The 22,722-nt window shown below is 50.1% G+C and overlaps 9 protein-coding genes across 9 annotated transcripts; 4 read left to right on the top strand and 5 right to left on the bottom strand.

The window, feature by feature from the left end:
- Nucleotides 1-1,163: 1,163 nt before the first annotated feature.
- Nucleotides 1,164-2,611, top strand: N7473_005347 (uncharacterized protein; the record flags this gene model as incomplete). The annotated part of the gene is made up of 7 exons (XM_057151287.1): nucleotides 1,164-1,343; nucleotides 1,410-1,514; nucleotides 1,576-1,803; nucleotides 1,865-2,007; nucleotides 2,065-2,132; nucleotides 2,197-2,227; nucleotides 2,299-2,611. 7 exons carry the CDS (start codon nucleotides 1,164-1,166, stop codon nucleotides 2,609-2,611), a joined length of 1,068 nt encoding a protein of 355 aa, XP_057009092.1.
- Nucleotides 2,612-2,770: 159 nt separating this feature from the next.
- On the bottom strand, nucleotides 2,771-4,426 carry N7473_005346 (fungal specific transcription factor domain-containing protein; the record flags this gene model as incomplete). The annotated part of the gene is made up of 1 exon (XM_057151286.1): nucleotides 2,771-4,426. The coding sequence occupies one exon, from the start codon at nucleotides 4,424-4,426 to the stop codon at nucleotides 2,771-2,773; it is 1,656 nt and encodes a 551-aa protein (XP_057009091.1).
- A 1,013-nt stretch (nucleotides 4,427-5,439) lies between these two features.
- Nucleotides 5,440-7,473, bottom strand: N7473_005345 (glucokinase regulator family protein; the record flags this gene model as incomplete). Its single annotated transcript, XM_057151285.1, has 1 exon — nucleotides 5,440-7,473. The coding sequence occupies one exon, from the start codon at nucleotides 7,471-7,473 to the stop codon at nucleotides 5,440-5,442; it is 2,034 nt and encodes a 677-aa protein (XP_057009090.1).
- Nucleotides 7,474-7,813: 340 nt separating this feature from the next.
- On the top strand, nucleotides 7,814-9,274 carry N7473_005344 (uncharacterized protein; the record flags this gene model as incomplete). Its single annotated transcript, XM_057151284.1, has 1 exon — nucleotides 7,814-9,274. The coding sequence occupies one exon, from the start codon at nucleotides 7,814-7,816 to the stop codon at nucleotides 9,272-9,274; it is 1,461 nt and encodes a 486-aa protein (XP_057009089.1).
- A 634-nt stretch (nucleotides 9,275-9,908) lies between these two features.
- On the bottom strand, nucleotides 9,909-11,272 carry N7473_005343 (RING finger protein). Its single transcript, XM_057151283.1, has 3 exons — nucleotides 10,838-11,272; nucleotides 10,590-10,724; nucleotides 9,909-10,194 (listed from the first exon to the last, which is right to left on the bottom strand). The coding sequence occupies exons 1-3, from the start codon at nucleotides 10,924-10,926 to the stop codon at nucleotides 9,924-9,926; spliced, it is 495 nt and encodes a 164-aa protein (XP_057009088.1). The 5' UTR covers nucleotides 10,927-11,272; the 3' UTR covers nucleotides 9,909-9,923.
- A 722-nt stretch (nucleotides 11,273-11,994) lies between these two features.
- Nucleotides 11,995-15,453, top strand: N7473_005342 (cation-translocating P-type ATPase; the record flags this gene model as incomplete). The annotated part of the gene is made up of 4 exons (XM_057151282.1): nucleotides 11,995-12,252; nucleotides 12,328-12,593; nucleotides 12,657-14,724; nucleotides 14,788-15,453. 4 exons carry the CDS (start codon nucleotides 11,995-11,997, stop codon nucleotides 15,451-15,453), a joined length of 3,258 nt encoding a protein of 1,085 aa, XP_057009087.1.
- Nucleotides 15,454-15,718: 265 nt separating this feature from the next.
- N7473_005341 (uncharacterized protein) lies at nucleotides 15,719-17,296 on the bottom strand (the record flags this gene model as incomplete). The annotated part of the gene is made up of 4 exons (XM_057151281.1): nucleotides 15,719-15,967; nucleotides 16,033-16,911; nucleotides 16,979-17,082; nucleotides 17,158-17,296. The coding sequence occupies 4 exons, from the start codon at nucleotides 17,294-17,296 to the stop codon at nucleotides 15,719-15,721; spliced, it is 1,371 nt and encodes a 456-aa protein (XP_057009086.1).
- Nucleotides 17,297-18,017: 721 nt separating this feature from the next.
- On the bottom strand, nucleotides 18,018-19,410 carry N7473_005340 (aminotransferase class I/II-fold pyridoxal phosphate-dependent enzyme; the record flags this gene model as incomplete). Its single annotated transcript, XM_057151280.1, has 3 exons — nucleotides 18,018-18,347; nucleotides 18,406-18,548; nucleotides 18,609-19,410. 3 exons carry the CDS (start codon nucleotides 19,408-19,410, stop codon nucleotides 18,018-18,020), a joined length of 1,275 nt encoding a protein of 424 aa, XP_057009085.1.
- A 583-nt stretch (nucleotides 19,411-19,993) lies between these two features.
- On the top strand, nucleotides 19,994-22,580 carry bioDA (adenosylmethionine-8-amino-7-oxononanoate aminotransferase; the record flags this gene model as incomplete). Its single annotated transcript, XM_057151279.1, has 5 exons — nucleotides 19,994-20,175; nucleotides 20,240-20,333; nucleotides 20,381-21,714; nucleotides 21,771-22,348; nucleotides 22,408-22,580. The coding sequence occupies 5 exons, from the start codon at nucleotides 19,994-19,996 to the stop codon at nucleotides 22,578-22,580; spliced, it is 2,361 nt and encodes a 786-aa protein (XP_057009084.1).
- Nucleotides 22,581-22,722: the final 142 nt, after the last annotated feature.

Below are 22,722 nucleotides of genomic sequence, written 5' to 3'. Positions count from 1 at the left end.
CGAGTGTCAAGAATGTCCTACAAAGTCGATGATTGGCTGTTGATTGAATCGCCGTCACCCGGATCCACATCCATTCGTGGTTGTCTTTCCTCTTCGACCAACCAAGACTTTCCCCCGCAGCCAATCGTGGAGAGCCGCGGATAGGGCCATGGTACTTTTCATTTGATGGGCAAGGACATCCCAAATCGAGCTAAGTGTCTAATCCGATCACAGTAGTTGTATGTCCAGTATATACTACCATCTACCCCTCAATCTGGCGAATAGACCGTTGGTCCGCGTGGTTACGGTTACTGGTGCATCTTACAGTCCTTAATCACATCTACCAGGATCCATCACACCATGCCATGTGCTAATCCAACCCCCCTGGCCCGGTCAGCACGGAAGTTGACGTTGGCAGGTACCCCCGAAACCTAAAGCCAGCCTCAAAGGCTTCTTACTAGACATTGTCGACGATTGTTAACTTTGCTGGTTTTGCTAACTTTGCTTGATTTGATTAACTTTTTTTCAGCTTTGCCAATGCCACGGATTGGGTATTACATCCGGTGAGCGAGGCAAGGAAGTTGGAAGTTACTAAGTTAGAAAATTGGCCCTTCGGGGGAAAAGAGCACAGGCCGCCCCCCATGTGGAACCCTCTCCGACGGGACTCCGCGTGAGCTCACGGAGGCGTTAGCCCATCGAGGTTGGTCATAGAATAGATAGACTTCGAGGTGGAATGGTACTGATATTTCTGATAGTTCTGTCGCACCATTCAATCCATGTAACTTGGTCGGCATTTCTAGCAATGCGTGAAATCTGAACCATTTAGGGCGAATTCTAATTGATTTATTGTACATAATAACCCTGTTTCTAAGTGTATAATAGATTGTGGCTCCGGAGTTCGGCTCTTACCTACTAATTCGTACTACTACGTAGATTTGATTTCCAGGGGCATCAGCACGCTTCCTGCCGAGATACGAAGACTAATACTCCTGTACATACTCATGGCTGAACAGAACTAGACCCACAAGACAAAAGATTCAGCTACCAGCGGCAGGATCTGCAATCCGTGATCTGCCATTCATTCCTTCTTTTCTCTTTTTTCGTTCGTTTTTTCCTTTCTTTAATCTTCTCTTTGCCGAACCCCTCGCGTTCAGAAGGACAGGGCTGATCGTCCTTGTGTCGCCATGGCTGGCACTCTACCTCCACTGTTCGAAATTACCGCCGACGATCATGGCGGATACGGTGCTGTCGCAGTGTATACACTCCTTGCATTGACAGTTGTCATTGTGTCCACTCGTTTATCGACTCGATGGTTCATCGGCCGTGTTGTCCATCCAGACGACATTTTGCTGGGTATATCATTGGTAAGGTCATCACCGTCCTGGTAAAGCATATGCTTTTACTGACATTGTAACTTGCTCACAAAATAGCTACTTGGAATTATACAAAGTGTATTAGCCCAACTTGCAATCTCCAATGGTCTCGGTCGACGACTATTGAATATCGGGGACCACCAGCTGGAGAAGTATCTCAAGGTGCGTGCAAATATTGAATTCCCGCAAGGTTCAAGGGTCTAATCTCAAATTGATTTCGCAGTATGAGTATGCTGCTCAAATCCTCCTCATTGCGACAATCGCCTTCAGCAAGCTCTCACTAGGCCTGCTGTTCAAGAACTTGATGACATCCCGACGTTCATCTATCACAAACCAGACCTTGATGGGGGTGATTATTGCATGGGCACTGGCTTCTATCATCGCATTAGCTCTCCGATGCTCCATGCCAACTCCCTGGAAATGGGATCAGCATGATCAATGTATCAACCAGGTAAGACGCTGTGGTTACCTCTTCTTGTCCGTATTGGCACGCTGACCACACTCCATCTCAGGCTGCACTTTTCCAAGCAATCGCTGCGTTCAATATTCTTACAGATATTGCCCTCGTTGTGCTTCCTTGCTTGTTGCTTCGGAATGTGCAGTTGACCCGGTTGAAGAGATTCAGAATCATGGCGCTGCTAGCCAGCAGGTTTCTGTAAGATGAGACTCCCCTTCAGACTTTTTGTGTACATCAGTTCTAACGTGACAATAGGGTATGCATCGCAGCGGGTATTGAAATCAAGTACACCGTGAGAATGCTCAACTCGCCTGATATTCCTTGTAAGACACTCTGGCCTACCATACTTTCTCTTGCTACCGGGGATGAAACTAACACAACTTGCAGGGGCAAACACCAATTCCACCATCTGGGACCAGTGAGTACATCCCACAAAATCCAAAGCATCACGGCAGCCACATAAAAAAACAATTAACTAATTATTCATAGAACCATGATGAACCTCAGCATCATCACAACCGCCCTCCCATCCCTCGGCCGCCTCGTCATTGAACTCCAACCCAGCATCCACGCTTTCACCATCAACGACGACCCCAATGATATCCGGGCGCCCGGCGGTGGATACAACTTCTCATCTATGGGCAAGTCAATGGACCACGGTTTAAAGCCAGGAACCTCGGTACAGGTCACAAGTGGATGGCGGGAGTCGCTCAAGGATGATGGGGAGAGTACGGAGGGATTGGTTACTGGTGCTGATCAGCAGAATGTGATTCAGCAGACGATTCATTTTGAGGTCCATTGATCTCGGTTGTATGATACCCACATAGCTACTCGCGAACTTTACTTAATGACGATGAGGAAGATAGATTTTCGACTGCCACGTGGCAATGCTGTAGGCAGGTGCTCTCCTTGCAATCAAGTGTAGAATTTAGTCACTGGAAGGGACCTTTTCTGGGCCCGCTCAAAGCAAATTCAAATCCCTCGGTGCCTCCATGGGAAACTGATCGAGGAACGTGGGATAACCCAATCCCGGCAAAATAGACATATCCGCCTCCCAGTCGAAGAAATGACCCGAAAATATGCCACCCGGACTGGGACAGTTCTCTAGATTGAGAGCTGGTGCAATCATCGGGCCCTCCACTTTGGGCAGTTGCGGCGTCGGCGTATCATCCTCAGTCTCATCCGGTGTGGATGTATCCTGGGTCTGAGCCTGCTTCCGGGCCATGGGGTATGTACCCAGAGGATTCAGGATATACTCAAGGGAAGACGGGTTGGAACTGTTGCACTGATTTCCAGAAAGTAGGGCGTTTGCCGACGAGTTGACAAAATCAGGCGATTCAGGAACGAATAGCGCGTTAAAGCGTTTCAGGGCTTGAATGGCTGATTCGCAGTACATGCTGACTTTCATGAAGCGCTGGAGATATTGCAATATAATCACGTTCTTTTGAAGCATGGCTTGGTAGTCGAGGTACGAGAATTGCGGAATGAGAGGTTCAGGGCGACCCCATGAGATGATTGTGGTGACTATGACACTGCTGCAGACTTGCGTGTGCATTGCGTATGGCCAGTCGACGAGGCTTGGTTTGTGACAGTTCCACAGATCGCTCAGGAGAGAGGCGATGTAGGCGGATTTGGTGGCGCATACATGATGACAACGCCGGATGAAGTCTTCCGGTGCGTTTTCGCGGATCCAGCTTGTCGCAGTGTTGGGGAAGACGAGATTGGAAACACCAACTCGATATAGGTCGTGGAAGTTTTGGGAGATCAGGATGTGTAAACCGAAGTACAAGTTCAGCCTTCCGGAGCCTTTGCACAGGTACATATTCTCGGCTGAAATTCTCATATTCTCGGGAATCGAGGCTTCCAGGTCTTTTAGCTCGTGGTCGAGCTGGGAAAATCGGGAATTGTTGCCTTCCACCCACGGTACCTCTCCTTCCAGATGCTTCACATATTTGAGGAGTTTGGATCGAATACTCGTGGCACGGAGGTAGTAAGCCCGAAGGTCAAGATGTGCTGCAAAGTCGATTCCAGGCACTGGATTAATTCCTGGTAGCAGCTTGCCTCGAGACAACATCTCCGTAATGCAAGGCGTATTTGTGATGAAGAGTTCATCAGAGCAAGGAAGCTGAACCAGAATATCGTCGTACGGAATCAGACGAAGTTGGTCGATTCCACACTCAATCAACGAGTCTAGCAGATAGCAGGCCCACGCTAGCCTTCTCCTACTTTCTTTGATGTGACAGGAAGCCGGGCTTCTTTGACACAACACATCCGAGTCCCGCTCCATATTAAGCTGGACAACTTGCAGATGTCGAGTGATCTGTCCTGACACCATAAATCCCTTTGCATACTCTCCCACCCGAAGATAGTACTCATGGAGCAGGACCTCGGTCATTATGCTCTCAATGCCCATGTCTCCAAATCCGGTAAAGAGACAGTGCCTCGCAGCCTCGGCCCAGCCGCGACCTGCGTCAAAGTACTGCACATTGCTTTTGAGGCCATCTGTGTTTGTGCACAGTTTTTCAGCGTAGTAAAATGGTGCCGCTAGAGCACAAATAATGTAAACGAGCCCAGACTTTTCCTGGGCCAGTCTCTCGGGCGATTTCAATCGTTTCATAAAGGTTGGGATGTGTATGAAACCGAAGCAACGCACGGTATGCACACGAAGAAAGTAAAGATCAATCAGATCACGAAGCCGATCAATCGACGGCAAATTGTTCGACGTGAGCCATGTGGGAATGACCGACGATGATTTTTTCCGTGTGGAAGGCTCACTCTGAGTAGACGAAGCAGAAGGAGGAGGCGCGGGCACACTTGCTTCGTTGTATGAGCAACTGAGGCCCTTCCGATCACATTGTTCGCATGGCGCTCCGCCCGCACACTTGGTCTTGGCTCTTCTGCAATTGATGCATGAACGTAGTACACGTCGCCTCTTGAGCCCAGCTTCGGTCCTCTCATCGTTTATCCCATTGCTATTGAGGGTATTGCCGGATGAATATACGCATTGCTCGCCATATCGGCGACATCGAAGACACCCGCCCGGAGTGCGGTCACATTTGACCTTTTGTTTCAAGTTGGCGAAATGGAAATATTTACCGATCAGGGGGAAAAACACAAGGCACTCACTTTGCGGTGGCGGCAGATTCGACAGCTAACAGGCTCCACCTGGGCCGCGCCCGGTGTGCGATTTTCAGCAGACATGCGGCGGGAAGAATCCCATAGGATCGAGCGCTAGTTAGCCGGTATTATGCTGGGCGATTATGCGGGAAACCGGATCTCGCTTGTGAAGAGTTTGTGTGCTTAGGAGGAAGTCGCAAGGCTTTGCTTTTTATTGCGGGGGAGGGAAAGGGGTGGGAACCATTTGGGAACCATTTGGGAACAATTGGTGGTATCGATGGTATCAACGCTAAAACGCCCATGGGGCCAAAAGTACCCAATACCATCTTGAGGTTGCATCCACCTGTTCGTCCACGGGTACCTGGAGAAGTGCCTAAGTTTAGTGGGAGTCGCAAAATGTCTCGGAGCTTACTATTGGTCTGCGAAGGCGTTTGTAGACATTACTTGTGCGGAATTAATTTATTTTCCGTGATCATTATTGAAGCTTCATGTATAGTAATAGTAGCGCGTCGCTTAACTCTTTCTTGATACTCGCTTAGCGAGAAACAATGCAGCATCGGACGACGGATCATCAACAATAACAACATTCTTGAAGGCATATATCCCATGCCATGACAATTCATCGAGAAGCAAGTTTTGAAAATCAGGGATCTTCGTCAACGCTCCCGATAAAATCAGCGAGCTAGTTGCTGGATCACAAATCTGCTTTTTGGCAAGTGGCCTAACGATCCGAACCAGAGATCTGGCGGCAGAGGTCAAAATTTCCAAGGCTTGAGGGTCTGGATTTGTCGCTCTGAAACCTAGCCTTGTCACAACTTTTGCGAGATCGGCAATGGTTTTCTTCGTGTCTGTCTCAGGGAAAAGGATATGAGATAGCAAGCCTTCTTTGCGATGTCCAAGACTTGCCAAAACTTCACGCTCAAGCTCGGAAAGACATTCCACTTCGGTACCTTGACTCAATTCCAGACTGGTCAACAATGCCTGTACGGCCTGTTTGCCAATGTCAAACGCACTTCCTTGGTCTCCAAGTAAGGACCCCCAGCCACCAGCTCGGCCAATCTGTATGACATCCCCGTTGGAGTCCTGCTTAAACGCGGTCGCAACTGACCCCGTTCCAGCAATTAGAGAGATACCATGCGTGACTGAATCGTCGAGGCCGATATGAGCACTCAGAAGCTCGCTGTCACTTGAGAGACGGAGAGTGCCATCTTCGGCAGATACCCCAAACAGCTGCTCCATCGACTTGGTCAAACACTCCCGGCGATTGGCATGCTGTAACCCAGCTAGACCTGCCCACACAGCAGCAAATTTTGGCATTCCCTTTGAATATAGTGGCCTTGATTCATCGGACACTAGGGAAAGAGCCTTCATCACGGCACTTTCAATATGATTCATGAGAATATCAATCGGCACGCAGTGAAAGTTACCAGCCCCAGCATAGGCTTGGGCCACGATTCCAGTCTGACTAGCAATAGAGACTGCACATTTGGTTCCTCCACCGTCAATAGCTAGGAAAAGCTCTTCGCTGAACTGGCCGGACTTTTTGGAAAATTTATCGGACACAGCTGGCTGGAGTGATTCAATAAAGAGATGGTAGTTGCCGTTGACCAGATCAAGGCGATTTTTAGCAACGTCTACTGGAAGACCCGACACAGCCACGGAGCAAGCAAGCTTGACCTTTCCCCCACATTGTTCAATTAGGTCATTCAGAACTGAGTCTTCTATCGTGTATGGATTTTGGATCGTTTCGTCGAAGGGGTGACCCTTTTCTTGGAGGATGTGATGGACTTGACGGATGATTCTGCGACCCCGGGCCAGGAGCTTGTGATTTTTCGCACGTACATCGATCATGAGTCCATGGTAAGTCTTGCCCATTTCGATCATGGAACATGTACTGATCATGTTGAGAATTTGCTTTGCCGCACTGCCGCATTTTAGCCTGGTACTGCCGGCAAGAAACTCTGGTCCCAGCAGAGGAACGATGGAATGTGTGACCCCCAGACTTCCGATCGTAGAAGGAGTTGTGTTTGTGATTGAGGCTGTCAATGCACCTTGCCTGATTGCGACTCGGAGAGCCCCAAGAACGAATGGAGTCCGCCCCGATGCTGAGATGCCGATGACAGTGTCATTGGATGTGATTTTCAACCTTTCCAATTGCGTTGACCCATCCTCCTCTGAATCTTCTGCAACCTCCTGTGCCTTGATGATTGCTTCACTTCCCCCGGCAACGATGGCCAGAAATCTATCATCTTCGACGGAAAATGTAACCGGGAGCTCGCTGCAGTCCATAAACCCAACTCGGCCACTATTTCCAGCTCCTACGTAAATGAGCCGTCCTCCAGCATGTAACCGAGGAACGAGATCCTCGATCAATGAGGCAATCACTGGTAAACAGCACGCAATGGCCGGACATACCCGCTCTTCTTCGCGATTAAAAGCTTTGCAAAGATCCAACGTATTGAGCGTATCAATTGAATGCGCTAGTAGATTGGGTGCTTCGGTTTGAAGTTGGCCGAGGGTGTCGACTTCAGGAAGCGAAGTTGCCATTGTTGTTCTAGGTGGCGTTATGTGGCTTGTCAGCCCTTTCTCCTGGAACTGCCGGATCCTTCGCAGTTTCACCATCTTTCATTATGATTCCAGTCGATATTTTATAGATTTTAGATCGGAATACCGACGCTGGATCTCGGTGGTGTGCATTTATGACGGATCTCGCCCACCACGAGATCCGCCCCCGAGGATTTTGCTCCCTTTGCGGGGACGGCACGCCGTGTCACAAACGCGAGCGAGTCGATAGATAACACGCCCTCTCCCGCGATATTTAAGCCACGGAGCGCCGTGCGCATCTATGCCAAGTTTGCGATCATAGCCTCGCCATCTACAGCTTACTATGGCTACGATCAAGTCCGCCGAGGAGAACATCTCCTCTCCCGACACGGTCGGCAACACCTCTCCCGATCATGTCGCTCCACCATCGCTCCACCAGAAGAATATCTTCGCAAGGATCCGTCATGACCCGTGGTTCCAGATCATCTTGATTTCTTTCATTGCGTTCTGTAATCCGGGCATGTACAATGCCCTCACCGGCATGGGCGGCTCGGGCCAGGTTGACAGCACCGTCTCGGCCAATGCCAATGTGGCCACCCACGCTGCTACCGCTGGCGCGGCTCTCGTGGTGGTCGGAACTCTATACAAGTATCTGGGCCCGCGTCTCTCGCTTCTCATTGGTGGTTGGACCTATGCTTTGTACGCAGGTGCCTTGCTGAACTCCATTCGAGTGAAGAACGGTGGGCCCTTTGTGATTGCCTCTGGTGCGCTGCTCGGTCTGGGGGCTGCCTTCTTCTGGGTCGCACAGGGCACTATTATGGTGACCTATACCAATGATCAGACACGCGGCCGAGCTATTGGTGTGTTCTGGGTGATTTTCAACCTGGGCGGAACGATTGGCTCGCTCGCCAGTTTTGGACTGAATTACCACTCAAAGTCTGGCACTGTGACCGATTCGACCTACATTGCTTATATTGTCATCATGTTGTTTGGATGGGCGCTGTCCGTCTTGGTCTGCTCGACAGAGAGTCTTTCCGAGAAATACCACGGTCATCGCATTGCCCAAGAATCGAAAGCGTTCAACTTTGGGAACTTGAAGTCGACCGTGATTCAGGTTCTTCGCATCGTTTTTGACTGGAGGAATCTGTGTCTTTACCCGATGTTCTATAACGCGAACGTCTTCTATTCCTATCAGCAGAACAGCGTGAACGGTTTGACTTTCAACTTACGCACACGGTCCCTCAATGGTGCACTTTACTGGATTGCTCAAATGGCCGGCGGCCTTCTGATGGGGCTGATTCTCGACCTCCACCACCTCAATCGCCGGACGCGCGCTATCACCGGATGGGCAATTCTTTTTGTCACTGGAATGGTAATCTGGGGCGGTGGATATCAGTTCCAGGTATGGGATGATAAACGCCTTGCACTCGGTTTCAAACAGGATATCGACTACAACGATGGCAGCAAATTCCTTGGTCCCATGTTCCTTTACTTCTTTTATGGCGCCTACGATTCTTTCTGGCAGGCATTTTGCTACTGGATTATGGGTGCTCGGTCGCGCGATCCAGTGGTCAATGCCGTTGTCGTTGGAGCATACTCTGCCTTGAAACCTGCTGGCGGAGCCATGGCTTGGAGAATCAATGCAGAGAAGGTCAGCCCGATGAAGCAGTTTGCTATGAACTGGGGCCTCAGCATCGGTAGTCTTCTGGTGGCAATTCCAACTGTGATGACAATCAAGAAGTCAGATAAAGATTTGGAGGATGATAACTCGGTTGACAGGATTGAAGAGCCCGAGAAAAATTAAGGTTCGATCCTTGTATGATTTTGACGAACTGAGAGGGAATCGGGGAACCTTGATGCATGTCACCCTGGTCCGGTAATTACTTGAACATACCTCATAGTGCTTTCTGTACATAAGCATCTGCGACGAGAGCATCCATGGAAATGACGCAGCATTGATAATATTTGATAATGGAATTGAGAGCTCAATATTGGATTAAATGGCTTAAATTGAGCGATATTTTCAACGATAGGGCTCTTGTTTGACGGATAAAAATGGGACAGCGAAACCCCTCACAGCGTGCAAAGAGATAAGCTTCCCTGGGTGGTCTGCTTGACTGTACTTCAGTGAACTCAAGAGCATACTAGAACCAAGTCCATCGCGGTGCGGTGAGTTATATGAAGACTGTGGTATTCAAAGATCTAGATAAATAGGTTCTTTTGATTTGATTGTGGCTGTGGACCTACTCGAGAGGAAATGTCCTTCCGTGGTCCTTTGTACCGAGAATCACCAGCTACTTTGACTTAGGAGTATTATTCCAGTTATTCAAACTAGTATCCTTCAATGAAAATTCATAAGCCTGGTTGTTTGGCTCGATCCCTCTGCCAATCACTGAGAAGTTTAGTCAAGGGGCAGTTGATATTCAGGAAGTTCAAGTGGAGAGGATTCATTGTTATGCAGTATCGGCCGGAGAGTAAGAAGCTTGACAGATAGGGCACCTATAATGTCGGTACTCAAACCAGGAGGCTATACAAGCTGTGTGGAAGGGATGATGACATCTATTTAGAACAAGTATTCCACTATCCTGCCTGCAATCCTTGGCTTCGGTATATGAAGATTCGCCTGACCGAGAGTCGGAAGCCTTACGTTGTCCGTGGGGTAAACGAGCCGGTTCTGGAAGGACAAGATATGGGGATGATGATAATGAGGAGAGACAGATGGGACTTTGAAGCAAGTTAGCTCAATCTATGACACATCAAAACATAGCAGCGAGGCTCTCAGAGGATCATCTTGCTGATAAGACCTTGTAGGCCAAGATAGCAAAGCATGGTTCAGGAACACTAGATAGGCAATGATAGTGACAACGTGTGCCAAGACGTGGTGGAAATCCCGATGCCCAGTCCCGCCCAGAAGTGGAATTGGGTAACAAAAACTTTGGCCGGGCCCTGTAGGGCAATTGAATCCATGGCCCAGCCCTGGGCATTCCCCGCATCACATCATCCGGGCCCCAGAGCCAAGCCATGCTGTCGGCAACGTGGGCTGGATCCGCGGATGTATTTGCGGGACGGTGCAAAAGGATGAAACAAAGCTGATAACGTACCAAATTTCGCGGGAGTACTGTTCAATATCTCGAGGGGAATTCTGCCCCTCTAGCCATTGCTCCACTGAGGGCTGTTGCATCGATAATGTAAGGTCGTGAATCTCATTTGTAGTTCTAGCAGCAGCTCGGCGCCGGTGATACCACATGATCATGCTAATCGAACAGAAACAGGATGTTAATATCTGCCGGCGCATGGCTTCCAGAGTATTCGCCCGCATGAAGCGGGGTACAGCCAAGGCGTGTCCGTGCTCGGCCTATGAACTCACATTGGCACGATGCTGATGATCGAGAACAGCACGATGGCCCCAATCACGATCCCGATCACCTCACCTTGAGGTAGAGTCTCGCCCGTCATGAGGGGGGAGCATGGAAACTGGTGCCCGGATCCACGCAAGGCAAGGTAAATTGCGAATACGAGCACGGCAAGTGGAAGTAGCCCAATAGAAGCGAATGTTATCGCTTTGGATGGTCGGTTGGGCCAGTTGATAGCGCGTCCTCGATCGGATCAGTCGGGAAATGTTAGATCAAGCAAATTCCACCTCAATACCCCACTGGGAATACCAAAATGGAGCAGAGCGGAGGTTGAGTTTTGCGTTTGCGAGTATCGGCGCTTTGCCACCATAAATATACTGTTGTGGTAAACTGCTTTGCACAAAAAATCCAAGCCAGGGGGGAATTCGAGCCCGGACGGTTGGGCGGATTTGAACAGCGAGGTGGGCTCTCGAGCCTCGGAGAATACAGACTGCCAAGAAGCATCCAAGATGAGCCAAGGATGACACATTATCGCCGGGCGTTGGAGATGTCGCGCGGAGGGATGCCCAGACAATGCCCAGATTCCCGCTCTTGGCATTCCGCGCCGCCGCCAATCACCGTGCAGTGGCGGCTACCGGCCGAGCCAACGCCGAGACCAGTCGTCTGCGTCATTCTCGCCTCGGTTGAGGTTGCAAGTGCAGTGCCAAGATGACCCGCTTGATGCCGACGCGTGGTTCCTGATAGCGATTGGTTGTTATCTTTGGGTATCCCCAGACTCCAAATCTGGATGATATCGGAGTGTCGGAAGAGAGACCCTCAGGACCGGTTGCATCTCGGCGGAATTTGCCATCAAGTCCGCCCGGGGAATTATTTATATCGGCCTCGCCCCTTGGAGGGAGAAGAGGGAAAAGAAGAAGAGAACGCTTTTGGAACTACGTGTACTTTAAAGTCAAGAGAATCAAGAAACTGCTATAGATTCAAGATTCTCTTATCACATCGCGGGGAATTGGAATTGCTCTTTTGACCCGTGCATGGACTCTCACACCATCTTGGACACCTTCTATATGAAACCTCCTTAGACAAGGTTCCTTTGCAAGCACGACACATCCCCTCACACACTACCCGCCCTCTACCCCATCCCCAATAGACTTACTTTCCCTGGACACGCGTGATGTCTCAGGAGAGGCGCCGATCCAAGCGTTCCCAGTCTTCCGACGATGCTACCTCGCAGTCGTATCTATCTCAGCCAGCTCACAGTCTCTCCTTTGAGGCTGTTATCCGTGAGCTAGGCACAAACTCTGATGATGGCCTCACAACTAGTGAGGTCAAGCAACGTCTTGAGAAATATGGACAGAACATCTTGGAAGGAGACGAAGGCGTCTCAATTGCCAAGATTTTCATTCGCCAAGTCGCCAATGCCATGATGCTTGTAAGTTAATCAGCAACACCCCGGCCGAAGTAATGGACAGAAAAAAATTTGCTGACCCAATGTTTTCAATTTCAGGTTCTTATCATCGCAATGGCGGTCAGCTTCGGCATCAAGTCGTGGATTGAAGGCGGCTTCATCACAGCCGTCATCTTGCTCAACATAGTCGTGGGTGTATACCAGGACTTCGCCGCCGAAAAGACTATGGACTCTTTGCGAAACCTGAGCTCCCCTACTGGAGTCGTGACTCGCGATGGAAAAACCGCTACTATCCCTGCCAACGAAATTATTCCTGGTGACATGGTCGAATTGAAAGTCGGAGATACTGTGCCTGCGGATCTGAGGTATGTTTAGACGACCCTTGGAATTGAATACAAGGAATACTGGGCTAACTATAAATGCGACAGATTGACCGAGGCATTCAACTTCGAGACCGACGAAGCCCTCTTGACCGGCGAATCTCTCCCTGTTCAGAAAGAAGCGGATGCAGTTTTCGATATCGATACGGGTCCTGGAGACCGATTAAACCTCGCATACAGTTCGTCAACCGTTACACGTGGACGCGCGAGAGGTGTGGTGGTAGGAACTGGCATGCGAACTGAGATCGGTGCCATTGCCGCCGCCCTTCGTGGAGGTGACTCCAAGCGTCGCCCTGTCAAGCGTGGACCGGAGGGTGAAACCAAGAAGCGTTGGTACATCCAGGCCTGGACATTGACTACCACCGATGCTATTGGACGGTTCCTTGGAATCAACGTCGGTACTCCCCTTCAGCGCAAGCTGTCTAAGCTCGCACTGCTTCTTTTCGGTATCGCCGTCATTTTCGCGATTGTTGTGGCTGGTTCCAATGATTGGCGTGGCGATAATGAAGTTATCATTTACGCCGTTGCCACTGGTCTTGCTATGATTCCCGCTTGTCTGGTCGTCGTACTCACCATCACAATGGCCGTGGGAACAAAGCAAATGGTGCAAAGACATGTCATTGTCCGCAAGTTGGACTCTTTGGAAGCCCTGGGTGCCGTGACCAATATCTGCTCGGACAAGACTGGTACCTTGACTCAAGGCCGCATGGTCGCCAAGAGGGCCTGGATTCCGTCTATGGGAACATACTCGGTCGGGTCTTCGAATAACCCCCTGAACCCATACGAGGGTGATTTGAGCCTTATCCAGGAGCCTCCAGTCAAGCTGAACTCTGAATCGACGGGTGACACAACCAACCCCGAGGAACTGTTGAAAGATAATGAGCTTCTTGAATCCTTCCTCAATGTTGCTGCTATGGCGAACCTGGCACATCTGCACAAGGACTCGAACAATGAATGGCAAGCTCGTGGAGAGCCTACCGATATTGCTATCCAGGTGTTTGCCTCGCGGTTCAATTGGGGTGTCGATCGTTGGACTAAAGGCGAGAAGCCCGCATGGATCCAGAAGGCCGAGTATCCTTTCGACTCGAGCGTGAAAAAGATGTCCGTTGTCTTTGCGAAACGCAGTGAAGGCTCCGAGAAACTCTCTCAGATGATCTTCACCAAGGGCGCTGTTGAACGAGTCATCGATTCTTGCACGTCTATCACCTGGAAAGATGGTGCATCCGTGCCCCTTGACGACGATATCCGCGACGAGATCTTGCAGAATATGGAAGCCCTGGCCAAGGAGGGTCTGCGAGTGCTCTGCCTGGCTGGAAGAGAACATACACCTGGTGATGACGCAAGCGATGAACCTCTTCCACGCGAGGAAATTGAGAAAGACCTGGTCTTTTACGGATTGATCGGTCTGTATGATCCTCCTCGACCTGAGACCGCCGGTGCAATCAGCCAATGTTACAAGGCCGGTATCTCCGTTCACATGGTAACCGGTGATCACCCTGGAACTGCTCGGGCAATTGCTGCTCAGGTTGGCATTATTCCATCGAATATGGACATGATCGCAAAGGACGTCGCCGATGCGATGGTCATGACCGCTAGCGAATTCGACAAATTGAGCGAAGATGAAATCGACAACCTCCCCACACTGCCACTCGTCATCGCTCGATGTGCACCAAATACCAAAGTTCGCATGATCGAGGCCCTCCATCGTCGTGGTCGTTATGTTGCGATGACTGGTGACGGAGTGAATGACTCGCCTTCGCTAAAGCGGGCCGATGTTGGTATCGCAATGGGTCAAAATGGATCCGATGTTGCAAAGGATGCTTCAGAACTCGTCTTGACTGATGACAACTTTGCTTCCATCATTAATGGTATCGAAGAAGGACGACGAATTTTCGACAATATTCAGAAATTCGTGCTGCACTTGCTGGCTGAAAACGTCGCATTGGCTTTGACCCTGCTCATCGGCCTTGCATTCAAGGATGACAGCAATCAATCTGTCTTCCCTATTGCCCCTGTTGAAATTATCTGGATCATCATGATTACCTCCGGCCTGCCCGATATGGGTCTGGGAATGGAGGCTGCGGCACCGGAAGTCATGGATAGACCTCCTCAAAGCGTATGTTAATCCTTTTTTCAACCTCAAGCACCGGCTGTTTCGCATACTAACTCATTCATACAGAAACAAGGTATTTTCACCTGGGAGATTATCGTCGACACGCTGGTCTACGGTGTCTGGATGGCCGCCCTCTGCCTGTCAGCCTTCGCCCTCGTCATGTTCCGCTGGGGTGATGGTAACCTCGCAATGGGCTGCAACACGCATTACAATGACCCCAACAAACCCTACACCTGTGACACCGTATTCCGCGCCCGTGCAACAACTTTCACCTGCATGACCTGGTTCGCTTTATTCCTCGCATGGGAGATGATGAACCTACGTCGCAGCTTCTTCCGCATGAAGCCCGACTCCAAGCGCTACTTCACCCAATGGATGCACGACATTTGGCACAACCAGTTCCTCTTCTGGGGAATTATGGCTGGCTTTGTGCTTGCCTTCCCTATCATCTACATCCCCGTCATCAACCACAGTGTTTTCAAGCATTCGGCTATCTCGTGGGAATGGGGTATCGTGTTTGTCGAGACGGTGCTCTTCTTTGCTGGTATTGAGTTCTGGAAGTGGTGCAAGCGCGCTTATTTCCGTCGGCAGGCGTTCAAGCAGGAGAAGGAAGGTCGTAACGTTCCGAGTGGAGATCACCGTGGGCTGAGGGATTTCAGTCGCTATACCACTATGGACCGGTCTGAGACGCAGGCTACTGGAGATGAGATGGTTGAGAAGTCAATGGTTTAAAGTCAGATGAAGGACGTTTGAGATTTTTTGCATGAAGCGCATTCACGAATCATATAGACAGATGCCGCTGTTGATATTTCGAATTTTGTTTTCCGATTAGAATATGCACTTGAAATAAATATTATTCTCCTGATTTTTTGGTCAATAGACCTTCTGATGGACGTGTCCATAGAGGGATAAAGTCATGGAACAGCTCCTCGGTAGGCGTAAGGAAGAGTCGTGATCATAAAGTCGAGTTTACCTAATAAATTAAAACGCAGAGCGTTCAAGGTTCAGATGCCATCTCCTTCTTCGCAGCCTCATCAGTGATGAGGTTTTTCTCCGGGTACTGAGTATCCTCCCATCTTTCCCAGAAGAGAGCTCCCTTGCGTAGCGACGCGATGGTCTCCCAGAAAGTGCAGAAGACGAAAAGAGCCATGACGGTAGATAGAATCGAGGTAGCACCAAGATGCTTTGCAAGTGGCAACAGAATCATGATTATACCAGTGATGGGCCGCATGATCAATCGAAGTGGCTATATGAAGTATTAGCGAATAATTCATCAACCGAGAATAACTGCCCTCGGACAAGTTCACATACCTTATCTAGAAGCAAGGTCCCACGCTCATCCTTTGATCCGTGCATCAACGCGAAAATATACAGACAGATCATGCCAACACCAAGGCCAGCGCAGAGCAGCCATCGCTGGGGTTCTTCGAATTCATGCTCCGCCACGGATGCAGCAGCGACATGACCACCAGCCAACAGACTAGCAATTAGCGGGAGGTGGATCAAGGCAAAGGCAAAAGCCGTGTAGATGCTGTGTCGGAGAGGATGGTCGTTCTCAACGGAACCATCGTTATGCACATACAGCCAATTCAGACAGAAGGCAATAATCAGAGTCCAAATTGCTCGAAGAAGGCGATCGTTCAGGCCAACTGCAGCATGCGACCCGACAATAATCAGGTACAAGAACTCGCCCAATGCAATAATATAAAATGCCGCGTATCGGTCCACTTCATGGTTGATATCCACGGCGGTAGTATACGTCGCTCGAAGCAGCTTCTTTGCAGCTGGAGAATAACAGAAGATCCATGTACACTCCTCAACAAATATAGCCACAGCGGCGGTCGCAATCTTGCTGCGAATGGAGACCGACTCGAAGTATAGTGGGATGTATATGCAGAGACATAGAGTGGAGAGCCCCACCCAGAGCCGTTGCTGGGCCCGGTGATGATAGCTCGCGAACGAGTAGTATAGGTGGGCGAGGTTGCATGTAATTCGAGCGGCCATATAGGCTCCAACTGCAGAGCGCATCGCGCCAATTTCTTCGTCGACTAAGGGCGCGTTATTTCCGTAGACGACTAGAGTGGCCATGACCCATAGGATGAGCACACGCTGCAGGAGGTCATCGTTGTAGAAGGAGTTCATCAATTCGCGCAGATCGCTCCACACATGCCATGATGGGGAGAGAATAAGCTGTAGATGGGAAACTTGGTTAGTACAGTTTCAATCCGAGAGCAATTGGTGCGTAACTGCTGCTCACAATGTACTTGACAAGCTTCGCGCCCGAGATATCTTCCACCAGGGTATCCGCAAAGTTCGATAGGATCGCAACGTACAGCAAGTCGAGGAACAGTTCGAATCGGCCTATAGGGAAGACGTATGAGTCATTGACACGCATTTATGCACCTTTACACGCTGTGCGACCGCGGTTCTCCTTACCTGCTTGTCGTTCATCTTCCGAGCGCTTCACCAGCCTCCCGTTCTCAAACCACTGCAGCGCCCGAGGCTGGCGGAAGAGGAAGCGAGGGTTTGATTGGAGATCGTGGCACTCAATGCCAACTCCCGTAGGCACAGACATGATGCGCGAAGGCTATGTGCAGTATGTCAATGTACTGTGAACATTCAGGGTGAAGAAGGGATGCTCTTAAAGGGGTGGGTGCGGTGCCCGATAAGCACAAAGAAGCGGGTTAAGACCGACAATGCTCGAGCTTGGCGATCTTGGCGATCTTGGCCTTTTGCAGCCCCACGGATCTCGACCGAGGACCGCCCGATCTCAGATCTCGTTCGCCGGACCCTAGATACAGTACTGTAGCTCCATCTAGGTACCACTGTGCAGAAGACACTCTATCATTTGAACATTTGGCGTCTGAGGCAGTAATTGGAACACTTCAAAAAACTTCACATAGTTGGTATATTTTCGAATTTGACCATAAGTCCTGGGCGTCAGACCGGAATGTCTCGGACTATATATCTCGGTCTCTCTTGGCATGCAAGTCGGTTAATCTTGGACAACCAGGCGACAGAGTACCTAGTATTTTATCCGAAGTCCATCCATCATGCCAGACTAATGACCAATTGACCAATTTTGAAGCAATGTCCTAAGCAAAGTCAAAAGAACTGCCTTTATCCATCCCTGGCCCTTTTTTCCTTCAGGAGGATTTGACGCCTAAATGCCTAAGGCAACAAACACCCCTAGGTTTCACCTAGAGACATGGCGTCTTATTCGTGACCTCAGTCAATAAATCTAGATGGTGGAATCTATTGTTTTTATATATAACAAACAGAGTCGCTTGGCATGATCATAGTTTCGCCTCTCTCTTCGTTGAACCGCCATCCAGCCATGACTGGATCGTTCGTACCAAGCCATCGATTTCAGGCTCTGTGTTACCTGCATGCAAACAAACTCGTACCCGTTCACTGCCCTCAGGAATGGTGGGCGGCATGATGGCACGAATGATATAGCCAGCTTCTTGGCACGCACTGGCCAATTGGCGCGGCTGCGATGTGCGCATGGAGAAGATGGGGGACGTGGGGAAATGATCGACTTCGAACATGACTGATTGATTTATCTGAAGATTGCCCAAGCGTTGGTGGAGATGCTTGATCAACTGTTGAACCCGAGTTCGTAACTAAAACTGCTTGTGAGCTAAGTGAATCAAGGCGTTGAAAGGGGATAAGGCAACTTACTGAGTCTGTTTCTCCTAGAGATAGGAGCTCGTAAGCAGTACGAATAGATGCGAGGAAAGGAAAGCCAAGGGCGGTGGTATAAATGAGGCTGCGAGCATAATTGATCAGGTAATCTCTTGTCTCGGGGCCGCAGAGCACCATAGCTGATGAAAGGATTTGTCAGTGGTTTGCGATTCGCAGATTTATTTGGGGATACCACATACCTCCATGACTCGCGAGTGCCTTTCCAAAAGTATGCACGCGAATAAACATTCGATCCTGAACACCGAGATGCTGGACCACACCAGCACCGCGGGGCCCGAAGACACCAGTGGCATGTGCCTCATCGACGATAAAGTAACCATTTTGATGTGGAAGCAAGTCATCCACCACTTGGATAAATTCCTTAATCGGAGCCACGTCACCATCCATGCTGTAAAGTGACTCCACGACTATGAAGACATTACGAGTTCCGTTTTGAACACTGGCATCTTTTTGGATTTCAGCAGCCAGGACATCTCTGAGGGCCGTTGGAGAGCTATGCGCAAACATCTTTCTTACGCCTGCCCGGGAAAGCCGCATGCCCTCGCGGGCACTCGCATGAACCAGCTCATCGTACACAATGAGATCCCCCGGCTGAGGAATGCTAGAAAGAACTCCTATATTGGCATCATAGCCAGAGTTGAATAGGAGTGCTGTGGGAGCATCGTGGAAGTCGGCCACAAAGCGCTCCAGATCCTCCGCATAGGCGGAGTTTCCATCTAAAAGTCGAGATCCACCACTGGCAAAAGGGAATGACTCTGGAGTATCGTTTAGATGCGCTAAGTAGCGGTTTCTGAAGGCCGGTGATGTTGACAGGGAGAGAAAGTCATTGGAAGAGAAATCAACCGCTGTCCGAGGCAAAACTGTCAATCTCCGGCGGGCCGATTTCGCTTCCCGGTTGACGAGAGCACTCGTTAGAGAGTCGACTAGAGTCTTGGGTGTAGGCGATGACGCGCCAGTCACCGTGCGCGATCGGGAATCCATTGGGAGGCTGAAGAATGGGAGATGGGCTTTCCGGTTGGCTTCAACAGTTACATGTAACAAATTGGGAGTTATGAACGATCGGCTAGTCACGGGCGTTCCTGTCGATAATGATCAGGCACGGTCAATGATCATCCCGCACTTTAAAGCTCCTAGTGTCAAAGCGGACCACGGACGAATCCGGGGCTGAGGATTGCGACTCGTAAGCGCAGTCAACACCTCGAGGTCGCGTGTCTGCAGTTGTCGGAATCAATCAACCTGTTTGGTGTCCAGCAAGGTGGATTGACATCAACATTGACTCCTTCTGGGTCATTCTGCGCGTGGTTGGGGGCCCTCAACTCTTTTTCAACGGGAAATTCAACCTCGGTGAAGTTCGGTGAAGGAACAAGTGAAGAAGGTGGAGCCGCCGCGGAGGTGATGATTCGCCAATTGACAGCCAAACTTCCCGGTAAACGCAATCAGTCCCTTGCCCGAACTTGACTGTGAACCGCGTTGGAGTCATCGCGGGGAATCGGTTAACTCGGACTTTCGACCTTGAAACATTGGACGCTGGACCCTTTCCCTTTGCAACTTTTGCAATTGAGTTATGGCTCCTGTTGGTGCTGGTCTTTGGCGCACACTGCGTGCGCACCAGGTTTATGGTGCCAATACGGACGTTGGAAAGACCATCGTCTCGACGGTGCTGTGCAATGCTGTCCAGAGACAGAAACAGAGGGCCGCGTTTCTGAAACCCGTCTCCACAGGATCGCTAGATGAGGCTGATGATCGGTAGGCTACGCGCTGGCTTGAATCAATCGATTGAAGAGTGAAATGTCCTAATCAAAGTTTCTAGGCATCTGAAGCGGTACGGGGCTGGAACCTTGACCAAGTGCCTCTACCAGTTTGATGAACCTGTTAGCCCGCATATCGCAGCAAGACAAAAGACCGTAAGTGAGCCACTCTATTGATATGACTTAATCTAATCGAATATAAGATTCCTCGAGATGACGACCTGCTCGCATCTATTCATAAGACTCTATCTGACTGGGCCCGGACGGACATTGACTTCGCCCTGGTTGAAACTGCTGGAGGAGTCCACTCACCAGGCCCCAATGGAAACTCACAGGCAGATCTATATCGCCCATTGCGACTGCCCATTGTCCTCGTGGCGGACTCGCGTCTAGGGGGCATTTCTTCCTCTATTTCTGCATATGAGTCGCTTGTGCTCCGAGGATATGACATCCAATCAGTATTACTGTTCCGTGACGATTACTACCAAAATCATGAGTATTTGGGCAACTTTTTCCGCAACAAAAGCATTCCCCTGGTTCCATTGCCAGCTCCGCCTGCGCGACCATCTCAGACTGACGCCAGCTCGCTGGCAAGAGATGAAGAAGCCATGTCTTCATATTACCAGAAAGTTTCCCAAGAGTCAGACATATTGCGCCTGATCGAGGGAATGAATATCAAGAACATTGAACGAATCGAACGCTTGGAAGAAATGGCCAGCCGTGCCCAGGACCTGATCTGGTACCCTTTCACCCAGCATTATGGGATGCGTCCAAAAGATATTACAGTGATTGATTCCGCGCACGATGACTTTTTCCAAACATTTGGCACCAGTCGCTCGGAGAAGCCGGAAAGCGAGCTCCGTCCCACTTTTGATGGCTCGGCCTCTTGGTGGACCCAGGGACTAGGCCACGGCAACCCCGAGTTGTCTCTGTCCGCAGCCTATGCCGCTGGTCGGTATGGCCATGTGATGTTTGCCGGCGCAGTGCATGAGCCAGCGCTCGCACTCGCCGATAACTTATTAAAAACCCTCGATAACCCGCGCTTCGCTAAAGTCTTCTATACGGACAATGGCAGCACAGGCATGGAAGTGGCTGTCAAAATGGGTCTTCGTGTTGCTTGCGACCGGTACGGCTGGGATGCTACCAAGGAGCAGATCGGCATTCTGGGACTCAAGGGCAGCTACCATGGAGACACTATCGGTGTGATGGATTGCTCTGAGCCATCGGTTTATAACAAGAAGGTTGAGTGGTACCGTGGCCGTGGTCACTGGTTTGATTTCCCTATCGTCAAGATGGTCGATGGACAATGGAAGGTCGAAATTCCTGCTGAACTGAAGGCTGAACTCGGCTCCGATGCTGAGTTTGACTCGCTTGGCTCGGTGTTTGATTTGAATACCCGTTTGAGCTCTGAGACGAGCCAGCGCTATAAGGATTATATTCGCAATACCATCGAGGATCTGGTAAAACGCCACGGTATGAAATTCGGTGCTCTCATTCTAGAGCCTGTCATCCTGGGTGCTGGAGGCATGCTTTTCTGGTAAGTCTTTCTGAAAAAATGTGGTATGAACATCATTGACGACAGCCTCTTGGCAGCGATCCTCTCTTCCAACGATGCTTGACCGATGTCGTCCGCGATCACCCGGAACTATTCTCTCCCGACGCTTCGTCCCCCAAGCCTTCCCCATCATGGTCGGGCTTGCCAGTCATTTTCGATGAGGTCTTTACTGGTCTCTACCGACTTGGTCGACCAACATCCGCCTCTTTCCTCGACGTGCACCCTGATATCGCCGTGAACGCAAAGCTTCTCACTGGTGGTCTGATTCCCCTGTGTACAACAGTGGCTAGCCAGGAGATCTTTGATACTTTCTCGAGTCCCGAGAAGAGTGACGCCCTCCTCCACGGTCATAGTTATACCGCTCACGCAGTGGGATGTACTGTTGCTGTTGATTCACTCAAAGCCATGGCTGACATGGATAAAAACGGTTCGTGGGAGAAATTCAAGACCGACTGGAGCCCTAAAGCCGCTGCTCCCGCCAATACTTCTGTTCCAGATGTATGGAGCGTCTGGTCACAGAGCCTCCTAAAGGACCTCTCCTGTGCTGAATCTGTCGAGAGTGTCTTTGCGATCGGCACTGTTCTTAGCATTTCGCTTCGCGATGCCCAGGGTGGTGGTAAGTACCCCAAAGAGATCTCCTCAATGGCAAATGAAGTCGAGCTAATGACTGTCTAGGTTACACTTCCAACGCAGCCAAGGGATTACAGCAGCAACTTGCTATTGGTAGTGATAAGTTCAATGTCCACTCTCGGGTTTTGGGTAATGTACTCTACTTGATGTCCAGTGTTACGTCAAAGCCAGGGTCACTTCAGGAGCTGGAGAACCTGCTGCGCTCGTCGCTTGTCTGATCATCAGAGTATAAGATATGTCAATGTTACAAGACTTGAACAAGACTTTCCCTGGCGACTCAGCATGAAATATAATCCCGAGAGTGATTGGTCACGACGATCCTGTAGATGAACTTGCCCCGAAAATAATTAGGAAAAAATG

Source organism: Penicillium subrubescens (assembly GCF_028828155.1).
Source record: "Penicillium subrubescens strain IBT 31985 chromosome Unknown utg000004l_segment0_segment0, whole genome shotgun sequence".
NCBI classification, from domain to species: domain Eukaryota; kingdom Fungi; phylum Ascomycota; class Eurotiomycetes; order Eurotiales; family Aspergillaceae; genus Penicillium; species Penicillium subrubescens.
Note: the sequence above shows the minus strand (reverse complement) of the source record. Positions and strands in the feature narration are given on the sequence as shown.

Excerpts from the sequence above, each read along its gene's own strand:
- N7473_005343 (XM_057151283.1), bottom strand. The coding sequence starts at position 10,926 with ATGACGGGCGAGACTCTACCTCAAGGTGAGGTGATCGGGATCGTGATT. Across the intron at positions 10,725-10,837 it reads ATCATCAGCATCGTGCCAAT|CATGATCATGTGGTATCACC; the intron begins GTGAGTTCATAG and ends CTGTTCGATTAG. Across the intron at positions 10,195-10,589 it reads TCCCCTCGAGATATTGAACA|TCCCATCTGTCTCTCCTCAT; the intron begins GTACTCCCGCGA and ends CTTGCTTCAAAG.